This window comes from Struthio camelus, chromosome 1 (genome assembly GCF_040807025.1).
Source record: "Struthio camelus isolate bStrCam1 chromosome 1, bStrCam1.hap1, whole genome shotgun sequence".
NCBI lineage: Eukaryota > Metazoa > Chordata > Aves > Struthioniformes > Struthionidae > Struthio > Struthio camelus.
The window spans coordinates 130,921,265-130,939,849 of NC_090942.1; the positions used below are offsets into that span (position 1 = coordinate 130,921,265).

Here is an 18,585-nt window from a genome sequence, read left to right on the forward strand (position 1 = left end):
CGTTACAATGAGAAACTGGTTAACTTATTTTGTTGTGCAAAATATTCATAATTTTAGTAGAGGGAAAAAAAGAGCAGCCTTATTGCCAAAAACACAATGAAAAAACTGTTTATGTTTATTAAATTTCTGAATATAGGAGAAAATAAGTTGTATCTTTCCTTATTACTGCAGGAAGGCATGAGACAGTTTAAGGCATGTTGAACAACCTTTATATTGGTAGGAAACAATTTTTATAGAAATATATAAAGGAAATACATTTTCATAATTGGAAATTAAAAGCTATAATATCGTCAGTTTGGCCTGGGTTATTTGCAGCATCTTCCCTGCAGCAAATACAAGGATGCTGATTATTGCAGCCAAAGTAGTATGCGTTCTAATTTAAAGAGAAATATGGTTGTATTCCTTAATATCATTGGACATTCTAAATGAAATTTAGTGGTCATTTTCACCTTTTCCTTGGTTATTTTTATTCCCTGAAATTAAATATTCTGTAAAATTTTAATTTTTTTTCCCCAAGTCTTCTATAGATGTTGTTCTACCTCCTGGAGGAGTAGGATAATCTGAATTCATATTGTGCTAAATATAGCTAGCATGAAATTGATGATTTTTACAGATGGATCAATATTATCATTGCCTGATTTGCTTGATTTAAAAAAAAAAAAAACTTAAGGACTACTTTAATTCCTGTTAAAGCTGTACTCACCTGCTGTCCACTTTCTGATGATGGAAGGAAGTATATAACAAATTTAAGGAAACATGGTCATATACAGTTTTTAGGGATACACGGAAGTAGTTAACATCTGCTTTATGTAATGCACACTAAAGATAGGCAAGCATTAAAAGCTTTGAGAGTAAAATTAAACATAAATAAGAAGGAAGTAGTTTTAAAATATCTGAGAGGCCCTTCCTTCATTGTTATGACTCTTTTTATATTAACCTATTTTATCTGTATTCAAGACAACAAAAAGAGTTTGTCTATTATTTCATGACTTTTATTTCATTACTCCTGACAGAAGTAATGTGATTCCCTGTTGTAGTCAAGGAGAAGGATATTGCATGCAAGAACCTACATTTTTATGCAGAGTGCAAGTTTATTTAAGAGCAAGAAATTTTTTCTTCTGATGAGAAACTCTTGCATGTGGTACATTTTGGTGTTACAGTAACAAAATGTCATCATCCACTCGCAAGTATTTAAAGGCATGTTCATTTTAAATTATGCTTTTGATATGTGTGGGACATATTTGTATTGGGACATATTGGCTGAAATCAGGACAAAGGATAATCCTGCACTGACAGTCAGTTCTCCAGGATCACGGTTCAAGAAGTACATTAGTATTAGAACTACGATTCCTTCTGCTCTTCTCCTTCAGAAAGGAGAAAGTAGTTTCCTTCATTTTAGTTTTACTGACCAAGAAAGTGATAATATTTCTGGTTTTTTTAATCATTAAAGCCCAAGATTTCTGTAGAGAAGCTATCAATACATTCAACTGGGAGGTATAATTGTAGCACAGACAGACATCTGTGTGCTATCTTTAATCTGGCTAATTTAGGTACCAATAGCAGCAAATTAGTAATGAGTCTGAGATTTAGAATAGGTAGCGCACGTTTGCTAAGATGCTGAGAACTGACACTTCAAAAATACTTTACTGAATGCTTTGCTGAAAATGCTTAATAATTTGAGGAGCACAGCTCAGGCAGGGAAACAAAGCAGCATTCTTTGATCCATGAATTATTACTTCTCGTTTAAATTCATCTTCAGTATCTAGTTATGTGAATCTTGGTATGCCTAGTCACAATGATATTCCAGACTTTCTTGCCAAGTGCTTGTATTGTATTCAGTAGTATAAAGCAGATCCCTTGCAAACAGATAGTTCCAGAAGTTAAACTAGGAAAATACCTGACTGGAAGAGTAAACAACGGAAACAAAATATGAAAATGAATGGGAGGAGGTTTAACCGGGATGTTATTCTATGATGGCAAACAGTAGGTTCCAGAAGGGAGGACTATGATAAAGTATGACAAAAAAAATTAAAGATATTAGATGTTTACTGCACTACACAAATTAGAATATGTAAACTGAGACTTTTTTTAACAGTGTGGGAAAAAAAAGTCGAAAGGACTGTGAATTATTGGACATGTTTAATCTAATTTCACAGTTTGACAAAATCATATGTTCTCCAGTAAGATAACAGATCACGACTAAGATCGAAAATAAATAACACATTCTCTACCACAAGAGGCAGAACCGACGATTTTTAAATTAGCTATGAAAAGAAAGCCAGGCAATCCAAATGGATGGGCAGTGGGAAACATTCTAGCGTTACAGTTATAAGATAGAATCCAAAGTCCTACAGAAAAAGTACCTGAAGCAAAACTCAAATTTAATATCCAGCAAAAAACACACATGAAACTCAAAATGAGGTGGTCAATTTAAGCATCAATAGAATGAGTGAATCATCAAGCAAATAGGGCTTTTAATAGTTTTAATTTGGGCATATATGTCTAAGCCAGTATTTTATGAGCACCTACACTGGGCTATTAACTGAAAAGCTCAAACATTAACAATTTAATTAGATAGAATTCAGACATTGCTATGGTAAGTTTACCTCAATAAAGAAATGTATAGAAAAAGACGTGTGTAAATGGAACGCAGTGGAAGTATTTCATTTGTAGCTGTACTAGTGGAGAAGCACGTGCTACTGGGATAAAACATGCCATACTGTTAGTGTTAATAAAAGCAAAGTACATACGTAAAGCTATGGGCCTTAAGGTGTTACCGGGGGAGGTGTGCAAACTTTCGCACCTTCTGCACAGGAGGACTGTTACCACAGTGCGTTTTCTGTCCTTACCAAATGTTCTCTCTCCTTTCCTAAGTGTATGAGATGGTGATTTGGATTTGGGGCGGGAGAAGGGGGAATTTCATGTGGTATTTGCAAATTGAATATAAGTACATGAGAGGTGATATGCTGGCAGGCATGCTCATCAGAGCATTTGACAGGAAAGCACAGTGGAGCAAAGTCTGAAGCTTGATTATGCATCTGTCAGCGTGATTTTTTTTGAAGTCGAGAAAAACAAAAGAAGTGTGCATTGTTACACAAAGGCTTCTTAAGGCTGCCTAAGTGAGGTATTGATCAGAATTAAATTTTTTGTAGCAGGTGAACAGCTCTTGCTCTAGAGTTGCCAAGACTGCATTTTCCAAGCTGCTGTAGTTCAGTTATGTGGAATCTTCACGGTAACAAGAACAGATTTTTTTTTTGAGGGATTAAATAGAAGATGTTTCCTAAACTATTTTATAGACGGAAACAAATAAATGAGTATGTATGTATAAAACAATGTTAAAAGCTATATAAAGGATATTTACACATTTAACAAGCCTTAAAAGACTGACAAGAGTTTATACTGGCTTCAAATTAACATTGCCTAAGATGTTAAGATTTATTCCATATGCCGAAACAAAGGATGAGTCTTATTTAAGAGACAGTTAATAGTATAGAAAGCAAAAATGTCCCCTGAAACAAATTATCCATAGATATGTTAACATTACTTGGAAGAATAAGTAAACATAATTAAACATAATAAAAAAGTAAACATAATTAAAGTGCTTCTTATAGACAGTAGGTAGTTTGAGAGATTACAGCTAGCCTAGGTGAGTGTAAATATTCAGTCATCTACTTTATTATTTATTATATCTACTTGATATAATAGTGTGTGAAATTTTGTGAGGCTCTGTGTTTATGCTGCCGCTGTGAACTGGCTATTTAGACGTGTAACAACCAGACCCCATTAGACGCATTCCAGAGACTTATCAAAAATGCAGCTGTGGATTAAGATTTAAATCTGTATTTAGTGCTGTTAAACCAGAGGACTGAACCAGCAAAACAGCTGCTGCGTTCTGACTCTTTTCTCAGTAAAGTATGGGAAATTACATTTAGCCCGGAGAAATCCCTGAATACCATAAGGAAGCCAGGAAAGGCAGGGAATTTTTACTCTAGTTACGCCCAGCAGACAGTAAGTCCCTGAAGGACTCCTGCAGGCTCGTTCAAATTAGCGCCCTCCCCAGGCTTCAGGGATCTGGGCTGGAAACAGGTCTGTCTTAGCTGTACCAAATGCTTTTCGGTGGCCCTTCCCCCTGCTGAGGGAACGTTGCTGAGAGTGTAATTCTCACTGTTCCATGTGTATTCATATTATTCAGGGTATTATCTTTTGATTGACGGAGATGTATGGGTCGTTCTTGTAAAAATATGTCAAAATAATTGAAGAAAGTTTAAAAAAAAAACCCTGCACACTCTTCTTATTGCAGCACAGGAGAAACTCTGAGAACCTAGTGAATATTTCTTTTCTTTTTAATTGATTTTACATATAGAGAAAAACGTATTTCCACCATTCCTCATTAGTGTAAGGGGTGCTTAGCCTTACTTTAATAAAGAAGTACCTTTCAAATAATTTTTTTTATTAGTTGTAGACTTGAGGCTTGATATTTCACTTTTTATATGTTCACTCCACCGCTCCCAAAAGATGTATTGTTTTTATTCATTTTATCCTATTCCTACGCTTTCTTAATTTGACCTTTTGCAATCGAGAAACGTTTTAGTTTCAGCTTTTTGTATTCATAAAGAACATTCTTTCAGAGGCCTCTCATTTAAAACAAAAAAGGATTTTTTAACAGCAAATTTCTCTGAAAATTCCAGCTAGGACTATAAAATGCATTTCAAGGGAGCAAGAAGATATTTTGATTTTTTCAATTAATTTCTCGGGAGATTTGATTTCCCTGACATTATTAACACAGTACTTGGTGTAGTCAGAGTTCTCAGACATGGCTCAGGCTGCTTACAGGGTGAAATAACATTTGTTGTGAAGAAACTGAAGGAATTAAGCACCATATGATTTAGTAGACAATACCCACCTTCTAAGTAAAGAGCTTTTTCACGATATTTCTGATCTGAAACTGTGTCTTAAATTGATTTAACCACACAATACATCTTGTTTTCACGTTTGTTATGATCTCATGAGAAATAACAGGTTTAAGGCAGATCACAGTATCAGCCCTTTTATCAGTATAGTTGCTTAGCCATTTTACTTGTTTTGTATATATAAAAATTTCTTATTGAGACAAAAACAGAGTAGGTTTTGTACCTTTTTGGAATCATATCATCAAAAAGGAGGCTTGTATTGACTTAGCAAAACTTTTTGAGAATGCAAATCAGTGGGTTTTTTGGAGTAAAGGCAAAGGCAGATATTTGATCTTGTGCTCTTGAGTTTTTAGTGTTTTCTAGATGAGCAAAAAGTACTTTTCAAGGTAGATCATAGCAATACTGGAAATGATACTGTAGATGCTAAGAGCAAACTATTTCTTATTCTTTACAAAACTGATTACAGTTTACTGTTACAAAACATAAAAAATGTGCTGCCCATATACGAGCTCTGTAAAAATTACTCAGGTATGTGATCTTTTTTAAAAAGTCCTTTTTATAAATAAATGATTTCATGCTTTATCTATAAAACATCAAAAGAATGCAATATAATAAAAGTCTGCAATATAAAGAAACCCATACAAATAAAGAACTAAGTTTGATGTTTAGTCTGTGAAGAATTTGCTGCAGCACAGTGCATAGCTTCTATTTTAGCGCTCAAGCACAATATGCTGATATATATGAAGAGATAAAGTGAAAACATACTTGACAGAACACCTATTGGAGTGTCTGTTGCTATTGCAATCATAGCTATCAAGGAAAATGATGGTTGCATACCAGTGACCAGGACATTCATTAAATGTGATTACTTGGTCTGTGAGTGGTTAAAGATTACCTACAGATCTCTGTGGTAAGTATGTATCAATATGGGACTGTGCTGAATCACACAGTTAGTGGTATAATAGGAGCATTTTCCGGGTAGCTTTACTGTTTCTAGGACGGAGTCAATTGCTCCACACCGCACTGAACTTTGTAGACATTCTAGCTTCAAGTATCTAAAATGATGCTGCATTGTATGGAGTGGGTATATCTTAAATACCGTTCTATTTAATTCATATTCTAGCAGAGAATGTTTAAGATGTTCTTCTTAAAAAGAGTTTGGAGAAAAAAAAAACATTTATATTCTCTAACCACTATTTGGGAAGTGAATAAAAAAGAAAAGATCAAATCTGATTCCAGTTACATAAGCACTTCTGTCTATTTCAAATGTATTATCATCCTTCCCATACAGTTAGTTTATTATTTACTAATAGTGTTTTTAAAATTAATAATATGTAGTTTGTTATTTGGTCATGTAGATAACTGTACATTTCCTCCAACTCCAAATCCTCCTCTGTGTCTGTATGTGTGTGTATATATATATGTATGCTTACGTATATCTCTGTTATAAAAAATAACTCACTGCAACATTGTAAAAGAGAAAAGAATTTAGATAACTTAGTTGACAGTGCTGCTTTAGAACTGGAAGTTTTATTGCTATGATCAAATCTTTAGGTGATCTAATTACATTTCAAGTAGTTATGTTTTTGGGCATCATAAAGTTTTGGAATTGTTTTTTTCTTCAACACATATTGACAAAGACTTAATAGAATAATATTTCTATAGATTAATATTAAAATTCTCTCTCCCTTTTCAGCTCTATTGCTTTTCCTATTCTCTCCATTTCTGTCTTTTCTCAAATAGTGATGATGTCCACTTCAGTGTGACATGCAACATATTTTAAGGACTTAAGAATGTAAAAAAGGAGTTATGAAGGTGTTTTCCCAGAAATTAGTAATACCATAAGAAAATCTGATGGCCTTATTTTAAAAAACATAAACAAATGCAGATATATATTGTGAGTTTCTTTCTTGCTAGCACTTTGGAGACCGGTGGGCTGCCATCTGCAGATGGACAGAAGATCGATGGGTTCTTCTGCAAGATATTCTTCGTAAATGGCAGCATTTTGCAGAAGAGCAGGTGAGTAGTGTTAGCAGTTATAAATTGGAATGTTGTTCAAAAAATTGAACTAGGAATGGCCTGAGTGAAGCCTTTTCATTCTGTTCATTCTCTCCAATTTTCTTTCAGTGCCTTTTTGATGCATGGCTTACTGAGAAAGAGGATGCTGTGAGCAAAATTCATACAACTGGCTTTAAAGATCAAAATGAAATGCTGACCAGTCTACGTAAATTAGCTGTATGTATTTTTCGTTGTCCTCTTTTATGTTTAGATTTCCTATGCATGAGTCTGAATGCAGCTAGTTTTATCCTACTCTCAAACAGTATTGTTTAACAGAACAGATTTTCATATTTCTGGGAATGGATGTTATCTCAAAGGCATGAAATTGTTTGGTCCACGGTCTTGCTGATCAAGCAACAAAGAGGTATAGATTTTTTCTTTGCCTGTCTCTTCAGTCAAAAGTTTGTGAACTGAAGTGGCATGTATGCCTTAAGAAGACTTCTTTTATATTGAAAGTTTATTTTCTGATGTTATTGATGTACACATGTGCATGGCTGAGTAGTATGTGTATGTGCAGGGACATATACACATATGAATACACACGTATGAATAAGTACTGATCATACAGTAAAACTTGATAAACGCTCCTTAAATGTGAGAAACGTAAAGACTCAAAAGTTGTGAAATACTTTAATTAATATTAATTCACAGCAATACCTCAACTGTACCCATATACAATATGACTTTTTATGCACTTGAAGGAGAGGAAACATTTATCTCCATGCTTACACTGAAGTAGGTAAATTGTCATTACAGTAAATAGAAACTTCAGTGGTAATCTTCTGTTTAAAGAGTCATTACTATTTATTTTGTCAAATAGAAAAAAGAGCATCCTAGGCATAATTGCAAAACTTGGTTTTGCAGTTCACATGCTAGAATTTTCAGGCATGAACTATTTTAAAGTTATTACAAACTATGTGGTTATACAATAGGATCAAATTTAGATTTTAAAAAACATTTTAAAATCAACATCAATCTCATTATCTGCCTAAACTAAAAATAGAAACATTTGGGCTTTTGGTCTATGAAAATCCAATGATGTTACTGAATTCTAAGTAATTCTCTGAGGTTTTTAAGATTCGTGTATTTTACTCTCACATACACAAATGTATAAATTTTCTTTGTTTTTTAAACAAAATAAAAAATTCTTAGAGCATTTTTTTAGTTCATAAATATCTTAGAGCTAGTTCAGAATCAGTGAAAAATGTCCCTATTAATTCATACAATGACTAAGTTAATATTTTTTGAAATTTGTCAAAATTTAAGACACAAAATTGTGATTGTCAGTGTAATCTTAAGAAACTGTAATTATGCGCTCTCTCTCACCACTTTTTTTATTCTTTTCAACTCTATAACTATTACTGGGCTAATAAAACAGCATCTTTAGAAGTGCAGACGTTAGTTTTGATTAAATTGTACTTAGGATTAAGCCAGCATTTATGTAAAGCAAAGGAATTCTACATATAGCCAGTTGTCTCAGTTTATACGCTTCTTCCAAATTCTAGTAATTTAACCACTAAGCAAGTTTGAACTGAATTCTTTTATTAATGAGTAATTAACTAGAGGCAATACAGGATGTTTTAGACCCTGCATGAAGAGAAATTTTTGGAAAGAAATTCAGATTTATTCAATTATTTAATGCATTTAGAATATGGCAAGATACGAAGTGGGGATTGAAACATCGCAAACTGTGAAGTAGCAGGGTATTAAATGTTTGAAAGTATTATGGATAAGACCAGTTTGCGTCCCTTTCAGAACTAATACGATGTCAAGAAGCAGATACTCTAGTAGTATTTTCATAAATTTGGTTAATGAAATAAATACACACATTTAATGCTAGTATCTGCTTAAACTGTTAAGTGTTGCTCTAAGTAAAGCATTGCCATTCTTTCATGAAACTAAATGTCTGAACACGATAATAAATAAAGTGATTCCTCCATCCCCCTGAGCCTCGACAAGGATCATGTCATCCTGGACGGAACAGTTGGGTTTTTTTAATAGCAACTTAATCTTCTTTTTTGCAGGTGAAGAACTTCTAGTATTTTTAGAACCAGCTGATCCATAAAGTAATGGTTTAGCTATTTAAATGCTGATGGTATGCTGGAAAAAATACAGCCTGTTTAGTCTCTATGATTTGTAGCAGAAAGATATTTTCTATTGGTGCCTAAACACAGCAGCAGTTTTCTCCAAATTCTAGTGAGTACACATTTTACCTACACACAATAGCAAATAGTCAGAGTTTTGGTAGAGGAAGATTTACTATTTTGGTCTTCTCTGAGTCGCAGGAATTTTGTATTAATGCATTATCCACGTAACATTTCTTACCAGGGAACATGTTCTTCCACTATTGACCTTTTTTTTTTTTTATAATTCTTACTCTTACTAATACAAAAGAAAAGTTTACATTGTCAGCAGTACGGTAGCTCAGTCCCTCTGCTCTCTAATCATTTCCAGCAACAAATTACAGTATTAATTCCTCCTTTCAAAAAGAAGTTCAGTTAGAACAAACCTCATATTTTAGATCATGAGAATTTCAGTTTTGGTATCACTATGTGGTAGGAGACCCTGCAGCCTCTTTTTCTTATATTCACAACCCAGCAAAATTAAGGTCATGTTCTTTAGCTAGATTTGAATCTCTTAAGCCTGAGGCAATTTCTCACAATATTTAGTTAAACCATTTGGCATTATAACTGTTCATTTGAAATTCAGCAACCCTCCTGAAGGATCCTAAGCCTTCTACAGTACCTTAAATAATTTTTTGTTTGTTTTGTACTGTTTGCTAACATGGAAATACAGGAGTGTTTTCTTCTTCACAGTAATTTTATCTTGTGTTTCTCAAGTGGTAGGAAATATACTTCTAGTTAAGGCCATTGAAAGTGAGGACTATTATTCCTTAAAGTAAATTTTCGTTTACCAGCACTCCCCAAATTGATATTCAGTATGGATATGTTTGCAGACTTTAATAAAGATTTTGAGTAAGTGGAAGGAAAGGGATTGATTCTGAATCAAAATCTCTACACATGGATTCTTCTTTTAGCGGTTTTGTGATGGGAGATTTTTGCAGCCTAAATTCCGATCATGTATTTAATGGCCCAAATTCCGATCATTTATTTGACTTAGTATAAACAAGCATGTGTTTCCCCAAAATTTGATTCATGCTAATAATTCGACGACAGGCTTACCATTAGTAACAAATAATAGTTCTTTGTAGGTTTATTCTCAGACACGGTTCTGCCAAACTGGGACGAGGAGGCAAGTTAAACTTATTTTTACTAAAACTGTAAATTAAGTGTTATTCTTCAGTTTGACAGCAGAATACCCTAACATATGGAGACTGGGATACATTCTGAGTAGTGGGAGCCAGAGTCTCAAAATCCATTTAACAGAGGAAAGATTCAGGATATCCTAAACGTTATGGTGTTGTCCCTCCTCTTCCTTCACTTTTATCACTGAAGTTTCATTGTTATTTTTTCCCAGTTGAAATGAGTGGGTGATTGGAAATATATTTTTAGTTAATATAGCAATTTACTCGTTTCTAACTGTGCATTAAAACTGATATGAAGTCAGTTGATTTCTTCTTATTTTATGTACAGTACCCACAATATCTATTTGTCAGAACTGTATGTTTCTAAATAATCACAAATGGTTTCTTTCACAGGATTTGTTCAGTATTTGTATGTAAAGGTTTATTTCCTTCGTCATTAACTGTCTTCTGGGACCTAATTAATCTAAAGGGCAGAAAAACTGTTTAGGCATTGCTTCTTTGCATATGCATTACCATTGACTTCTCTTCATTTGTGATGCTGATGGGTATTTGCTTCAGGTCTAAAATAGTTCCTTAAAATAACTGGTTTACCCTCTCCCACTTATTCACTATCATCATTATCTCTGAATTCTTATATGAGGTAAAGGATGACATAAAGCATGGACTAAACTGAAGGATATGATGTACTGAGTGTATAGAACATAAGTGGACAGACTAAAGTGAAATTTTATTGCCATTTATGGCATGGTCTTGATTATTCTGATGCCCTGCACCTAAATTTTCCAACCAGTAAAATATAGGTGATGGTGTTTTTATGTTCCATAAAACAGGCTGAGATGTAACAAAAAGGTATACAAGATCTAGATATATATATTTAAATTTAATATTACCTTAGTATAGGGTTAAGTCCTCACTTGCTTCACTTAATGCAAATTTCTTCACTTACTAGAAGAAACAAACTAGATACTACATTAACACTGAGTCTTGGAATAAATCTCTGAGCAGCCGAACAATTACTTTTACATTTTACAGCAATATTGCTCATTAGACTATTACAATGAGCAAGGGATGAATTTGATGATGTTTACGGAAAAGAAAAACAATAATAATTAAAGTGCAAGCTTGAAAACAAAAAAAAAAAACTTGTGGAAGCATATTAGTAACAGAGAGAGGAAACCACTTTAAAATGTTCAAACATCAGAATATTGGTGCCTTAGTGTATGTTGCTGTTGACACATTGCACATGGATTTGGAATAAGCTTCTGAAAACATGGTTAAATATGTATAATGACTTTTCTGTGTCTGTATTACAATTCTCCAGCTCATGCTTTGTATCTTGTTTATACACATTTTACTTGCTCATACTGTGGTAGTAATATAGCACATTAATATCCTTTCTATAGCACATTGATATCCTTTCTTTGTGAAATTTAATTAAAATATTTGAAGATGTCAAACCAGAGAAGATCTAGCACCATAACTTAATGAATATAGGGTTTTAAAAACTGAATTAAGGAAGAACTACTATAAAGTAAATATTACACAAATGTATTTGATAAAAGTTATGATTGAATTACTTAATACTTAGAATGCTGTTGATTCCCTTGCAATCTGGTAAATTGCGTATTTTGTTGTTATTTCCAGAGTATTTAGATCTGTTCTTGCACAAGAAAAAAATCAGAACTAGTACACATTATTGGCTATTGTAGGACAATGACAGGTTTTCAGTAAAGAAATGTGAAAACAGAATTCTCCAGTATATTTTTGTACAGGTGAACCGTTGCTACCAAAAGAATATTGGGTAATCCTGAGCGATAGCTTTGATTGATAGGTACATAGTGTTAGCATCCTTCCCTTTCTAGTGGTTTATTTGCTAATTATGCTCTATATATCAGGGCTTGATGCTTAACTAATTTGTACACTGTAAAGCCATTGACAGCTGTGGAGACTGGAAATAAAACACTGCTGATAAGAATTCAATGATCATGTTTCATAGGGTATGATTTTATTCTCCTTTTTTGATGTTTTTAGTTACTGGCTTTCCAGCCACCTTTTTCTGTCACCGTAGGCCCCAGGGAGAAGTCAAATATAGTAATCCGTGGAAATTCAGGCGGTAAATTGCTTTCCACCTAGTCTGTTCTCTGTGTTAGATCTGTTCCTATGTCAGATTCTTAAATATGAAGGCTACAAGCTGCTATTTGCTAGGGAGATGTCGGTTTAGACTTTGATGTTCATTGTTTCTATCATCAGTACTTATGACGTTTTGAATCAGAAGTACTGGAATTAGTGGGGAAAAATACTTGTTAAAAGGGCATTAATTTTTCCTTTTACTAAACTGTATTTTAGATCACAGTTTTGGTTGATAAGGCTTCAGGAAAATGTATGTAGACTACATTCTATTTTCTATAACTGTTGTGTAATCATCCATCTTGAAAATTATAGAAAATGCTTTGAGGATTAGATTACCGTCCTCAGTTGCATAAAGATTTCAAAATTTGGCCCTGGTTAGTATAGATACGTGTATGGAGAATGAGTGCTTAAGGGACAAAAATCAATGAGGTAAAGCCAGCAGTGGTAGTAAGAAAGAATTTGTAGGTGGCAGCTGGAGCTATGGATGACTCCTGAATCTGTGAACCACCTGCTTCACAGAGAGATTCGTAAAGATTTCGGGAGTTTCACGATCCCTTGGCAGTTTACTCCAGTACAGTCATAAGGACTGAAGGTTTCTCATTTTCTGTGAACATCTCTGCCTTCTAGTGGTCTGATGACTCATAGGGTGCAGCAGCTGGAAACAGGAATTTCCAGGCCCAACTGCTCCCAAGGTTCCCCAGACTTCTCAAGGTTCTTACTAAACATCTTATTTTCTTGGTTTTCAGGAGCTTTGTTTTTTCATCCTGGTTTAGGGTGAAATATTATTTTTCTAGAAACCTATTATTTTTCCGAATCAGTTTTAATATTCGGTATATGGGCACAGTACAGCAAAACTTTAAAGAAACATTGTTTGAAATGTTGATACTGTTGTTAACATTAATGCAGCTTTAAGGTTGCTGAAGTCACACAGCCTTTAGTTTTTTGATTTATATTTCAACCTGAGGCACGCTATGATGTCTGAAATTGCTCCACCTGTCATGTTTTATTGCTTTGCGAAGTACAATGTGTCCATTCCACTATGTCAGCTTCACCAGCAGTTTTTACAATAAGAGCAGTGTGGAAGTAGAGGAGTTTGTGTGAAATATCCTTACCCATTTTCATTTCTTTATGGTGCTTTCTTTGGGGTTTTCCTTCTAGGTTTTTCTGTATGAATTACTGTTCTTGTTGCTGTGACTTTGTTTAACAGATCCTAAAAGGAGATCTCGAAATGAAAAGACAAATGATGGGTAAGCTGAATTCACTCAGCCAAGACCTTCTTGTAGCTGTGAAAAATAAAGCAGTGGCTCAAAAGCTGGAAAGTCGTCTTGAAAATTTTGCCCAGCGCTGGGATAGCCTTGTGCAGAAGGTAGAGAACAATTCTAAGCAGGTTTGTTAAAACCCATCATCTTGTCAGTTGGTGACAGTTAAATCCTTTGCCAGTCAGATGCCTGAAGTAGTTTTGGGGCTCTTTGTCATATTATTTTAAACCTTTTCCCTGCATGATTGGTTCAGACACGGTTTATTTTTAGTATAGCAGAATACAACTCTTTGTTGCATAACTTTCCAGGATGTAATTTATCTCTCTATTTTTAAGTGCTCTCCTTTATAGTGTTGATAACTTTATAGGTTTTTAACTAAGTTTTCAGAGGTTGTACAATCCATAATGAAAATATTTCCAGTTAATTTATTTTTAACCTATAATAGTTGGTCACTTTATATACACAGTTGTTATGGCTATCTCTGTGGAATAGTACTTAATCTGAAATCACTGTTAGAACCATTTAGTAGTTAAACTGAAATTATTTTTATTTCTCTTCAACAGTGAAAGTTTATGTAATTACTGTTTCACTTCTGCTTATGTTATCCTGACTTGCAGATTAAAAAATGGGTCTATAAAAAGAGAAGTGTCTTGGAAAGATAAAGGAACCCATGTCTGTGGCCAAAATATCAATGAAAAAGAAAATCACCCACTATTATTCTGTCTTACTTCTTTTTGTTACCCATAATATATTAAAAAAGAAACTAAGGATTAATGTTTCACATTTGTTAAACCAGATCAGTGCTATGGTGTAGTATTCCAAAATGTATCCACTCATTTTTTTCTAACCGTCTGTCAGCATCTCCTTTTTGATGGAGTTAAACTGAAGTCAGCTCACTTTTTTCCATTCCCTTATCTCATCAATGTTGAGTTAGTTTTGAACCAACATAATTTGAAGAGTGAAATGGAGGAGGGAGGGCATTAAAATTTGTTAATAATAGCACAGAGCCGAATGTTACTGCATGCTTCTCTGTAACATTCCTAGAGTACTTGTCATGTTTCTGTCAGTCTGATTCCGTTCCCTTTACTGTGTGGCAAGTTTTTGCGGCTATATGCTAACGTTTCTGCCGCCTTATGCTGGACACATATAGGGAAAGATAATTAAATGAAAACTGCTATATTTCCTGTAGCAATTTGGGTATCTCTCAATACCCTTTCTCTAAACTCCTATTCATTAATCTTTTATTTTGCTCTGGTCATTGCTGCTTAGCTGAAGTTGGAAAAATTAGTTTGAGACAGCAAAAGAGAGATAAATACAATGGAGAGAGGAAAAATTCCACTTAGTAACATAAGTCAAAAGGAATTTGTGCTATACAGCATTGGTAGTGATAACAGTTGAAGTTTTGATTTAACTCTTTCATATTTACACTAGGAAACCTGTTGCTTCTATGCAAAGAAAAATCCATTTTGAATTTGGGATGGCTAATATCTCATGATTTCAAGAACTCAGTATGTCAGGTCACAGGCTCATGAATTTTGGAAACTTCTCCAAAGAGTACATTCTTCAGATCTTCTACAGGACAGTACTGTCCTCCAGCTTGGATTGTTTCACTGACAAATACAAATTTAAGATGTATTTTCCTTGTGTGATTGAAGTTCCTAGCAGTGCTTGGTGCAGAGTGTATACAGTCAGAGCATCACAAAGCCTTTGGTTGTGCAGCTGTGCACAAGATTCAAGCCTATTTGGGACAGAGGAGAAACTATCTATGCAAACTTCAATGGCTAAGCAAGCTCTCAAGGCTACCTCTGCAAATTGGTTTCTAATAGTAACTGCAGAACAGGGCTTTCTATGAATGCCTTTTAAAAAAACGGTATCTTACAAGAAAAGCAAATGTTGTAGACCAATTTTCATTTATTTTGATCAGCTTACATAGTATGTACATTGTGTTTATGTGTGTAACATAAATTTAGTAGCTCAGTAGCTCCATTTTCTAGAAGAATAAACCTGTTCAAGATTCCTAACATTCTTCTTCCTAACATTCTAATTCTAAATACCAGTAAAAATTGACACCTTAACCCCTCTGACCTTAACAAATACAGAGTTATAACTTTCTTCGTTTATTTTTATTTCATAAAAAGTCTATAAATCTTACAGAAATTATAGAAAATAATATATATAACGTATGCATATATATATATATATATATATATATATATATATATATATATATATATATATGAGAAAATTATAGGAAAGCAATAGACATGTTAAACTTTAGTTAGGTAAATTGAGAGAGAAGTACCGTCATGTTAATATATAAGAAATCACCTACTAAACTGAGAAAAGTAGGAGTTACATATTACATATGCCATCTATATAGAAAAGCTACAACCATAAAAGGCTGTCTAATATATAAACTGCACAGTGAAAATCAGTGTTTTGGATACTCAATTAAAAGCTACATTTATATACTGTATTACTTTAATTCCATTGATTAATTTATTGTAATTATAATACAATTATAATTAGTTATAATTAATTAATGCCATTAACTATTCCATTCATATTTTGTTACTTAGTTTCTTCTTCCAAACTGTGCTCATACCATAGATGTCTTAAAGTATTTGTAACTTTTTACTTGCAAGACCAATTTTTCAAACCTGCATTCATAATACCATGTGTGTAGGTCCCACAGTTTTGGTGAAATAATTGTTGAATTCAATTTGAAGCTTTATTTCGGAAGACTGTGCTATTTCTTTTTTCCTGTCCTTGTCTGCACTCCCTGGCACATACACGCCTTTGTTTGTTTGGGTATATTCATGTTCATAGGTATAAAAAGCTATTTCATTTAATGTTCTAGATGCTGCTGAAGGGATAGTGGGTTTCAGTGCTACAGCCTGCTGATATTTCATGTCAGTAAAATTTCTGAAACCTGTGGTCATGAAGGGTTGGGAAAAAAATAAACTTCTCCTCCTTGGAACCAGCCAAATTATTCAGAAGTAATTGAGATTGTTGATGTCTCCTAAAAGCAGATACTACTTTTGAAAATGGAACTCATATTACAGAAAAGGTAGATTCTCACTGTGAAATGACAGTGGTACATCCATACATCACAGTGCAGCACAGGTTTTGGGTTTCCAAAGCAATGTATCCGTGGTATCATAGGACCTCACTTCAGTTGATAAGCTCTTCCTCCAAGGAGAAGCCACTTTGCTTGGCACAGAGCCAGCATGCTGATGCAGCCTTATTGCTTCAGATTCTGGAGCCATTGCATACTCGTTGCTAACCTAAGGATCTCTTCCTCGTGCACGGTTACACGGTTTAGCTATGTCCCCATGTTTACCCAAGCATTATGAAATATTGATAGCGTGTTTATTGTCATGTGCCATCTTAATAGGCAGGGCAGATAAAGTTAGTGGTGTTTATTAGTTTATTCATTATACAGCTCATTTACATATTCAGTCTGCAAGAAGGAAAATGTCTCTGAGAAAAGATCATCGACTAAAAGTTCTTATTCTGTCTAATCATGCACTAGGGTGGAGGGGAGTAGGAAGAGGGTAACAATTTTCCACTGAAACTTACCAGAAAATACACATATTATTCTTCAAACTTAGATACTGACTTCAAAACGAACTTTATTCCTTTCATTAATAATTTATTCTCATAGTACTTTTATAATAATGTTGTTTGTCATTAGTTATTTCCCCTCCCTCTCTTACTGTGATGTCTCTAAATGATTAATAATTTAACAAACTAAGAAATTATGTGGAACGGACAATCTCAGCCTTGAACAATCGCTTCACAGCTGATTTTTCCAATTAGACATTGGACACCGTTATGCAACCCAAAGGAAATGTGTTGAAAGAAGAATGTAAATGTTCCACATTTAGCTGAATTTCTTGCTGCTAAATTTAAGCATCTAATCTGAACTCATGGCCGAAACTTCTGCTATAATGAATGGATGGCAAGGATGAGAGGGAGAAACATCTCCAGAAAGCTGTTTATCCTCATCATGAAATAGTATCTGCTTTTCTTCATTGACGACACAATGGAAACAAGGACAAGGACAACGTGCTTCAACTAGATGGATAACTTTTAGACATCCAAAGCCATCTTTAGTGAGTGTATTATGCTTCACCAAACTATGCTGAAAACCTTCCCAAACTAAAGAAAACACCATTCCTCATCTGAACTTCCCCACTCACATACACACATTTTATCGAAGAACAGATGACAGCTCCAAAAGTGAATGTTAAGGAAAATTATGAGTATATCAGGACTGAGGGCATTTCCAAAGGCAGTAATAAATGATGGCATTAAAGGTAGGCTGCAGTATAAGAGAGAAATAAAATGGCATAAAACTACTGAAGTGTTATACACACATTGTACATACCTTTATCTGTAGAGGGTAAGAAGGAAGTTGAAATTTGTCTACTCTGAAAAGAGATGAGTTTTAACGCATTCCTAAAACAAGCTTGCTGATGTGAAACTGGATGCAAGCACTGTATTTTGAAAGCCTTTTAATGTGCAGCCTCATGAGTCACCTTAGCACTTTCCTTATGATTCTCCAGTGGGTTAAAGGCCGAGTCTGTAACTCCCCTTCTCAGATTCACATGTGCTTGTCAGGAACTTAGATGGTTAAAGGAACTATACTATCATTACTTGGATCATCCTTGAATCAATAATCATGAAGCAAACCACTTCCATGGTAAGATTAAAGGTGGGGTTTTTGGTTTTTTTTTTTTTTTTTTTTTTTTGGCCAGGAAAGCAAGTAGAAGTTACTTCCTCTTTTGTAAGTTTATATTTTTAAGGATTTTTCCTTTGCCAGCTGCAGAGTAGTAGTCTAAATGCATACCAGCTTCCTAAAGTTCATCGCACACAGTTACATTGCAGTGTAATATTCAGCCCCTTTTAGTCTTCCCTAATCTCAGTGATTAGAATGATTATGAACTTCAAGTTCATA

The 18,585-nt window shown here is 34.1% G+C and overlaps 1 protein-coding gene across 10 annotated transcripts in view; it reads left to right on the forward strand.

Annotated features, from left to right (window-relative positions):
* Positions 1 to 18,585, forward strand: part of DMD (dystrophin) — a 1,217,172-nt gene that overhangs the window by 393,431 nt on the left and 805,156 nt on the right. For all 10 annotated transcript variants that reach the window (XM_068917030.1, XM_068917051.1, XM_068917057.1 and 7 more), the window contains exons 13-15: positions 6,828 to 6,929; positions 7,038 to 7,145; positions 13,571 to 13,750. In XM_068917030.1, the coding sequence (XP_068773131.1) occupies positions 6,828 to 6,929; positions 7,038 to 7,145; positions 13,571 to 13,750 (390 nt within the window). The remainder of the gene's footprint in view (positions 1 to 6,827; positions 6,930 to 7,037; positions 7,146 to 13,570; positions 13,751 to 18,585) is intronic.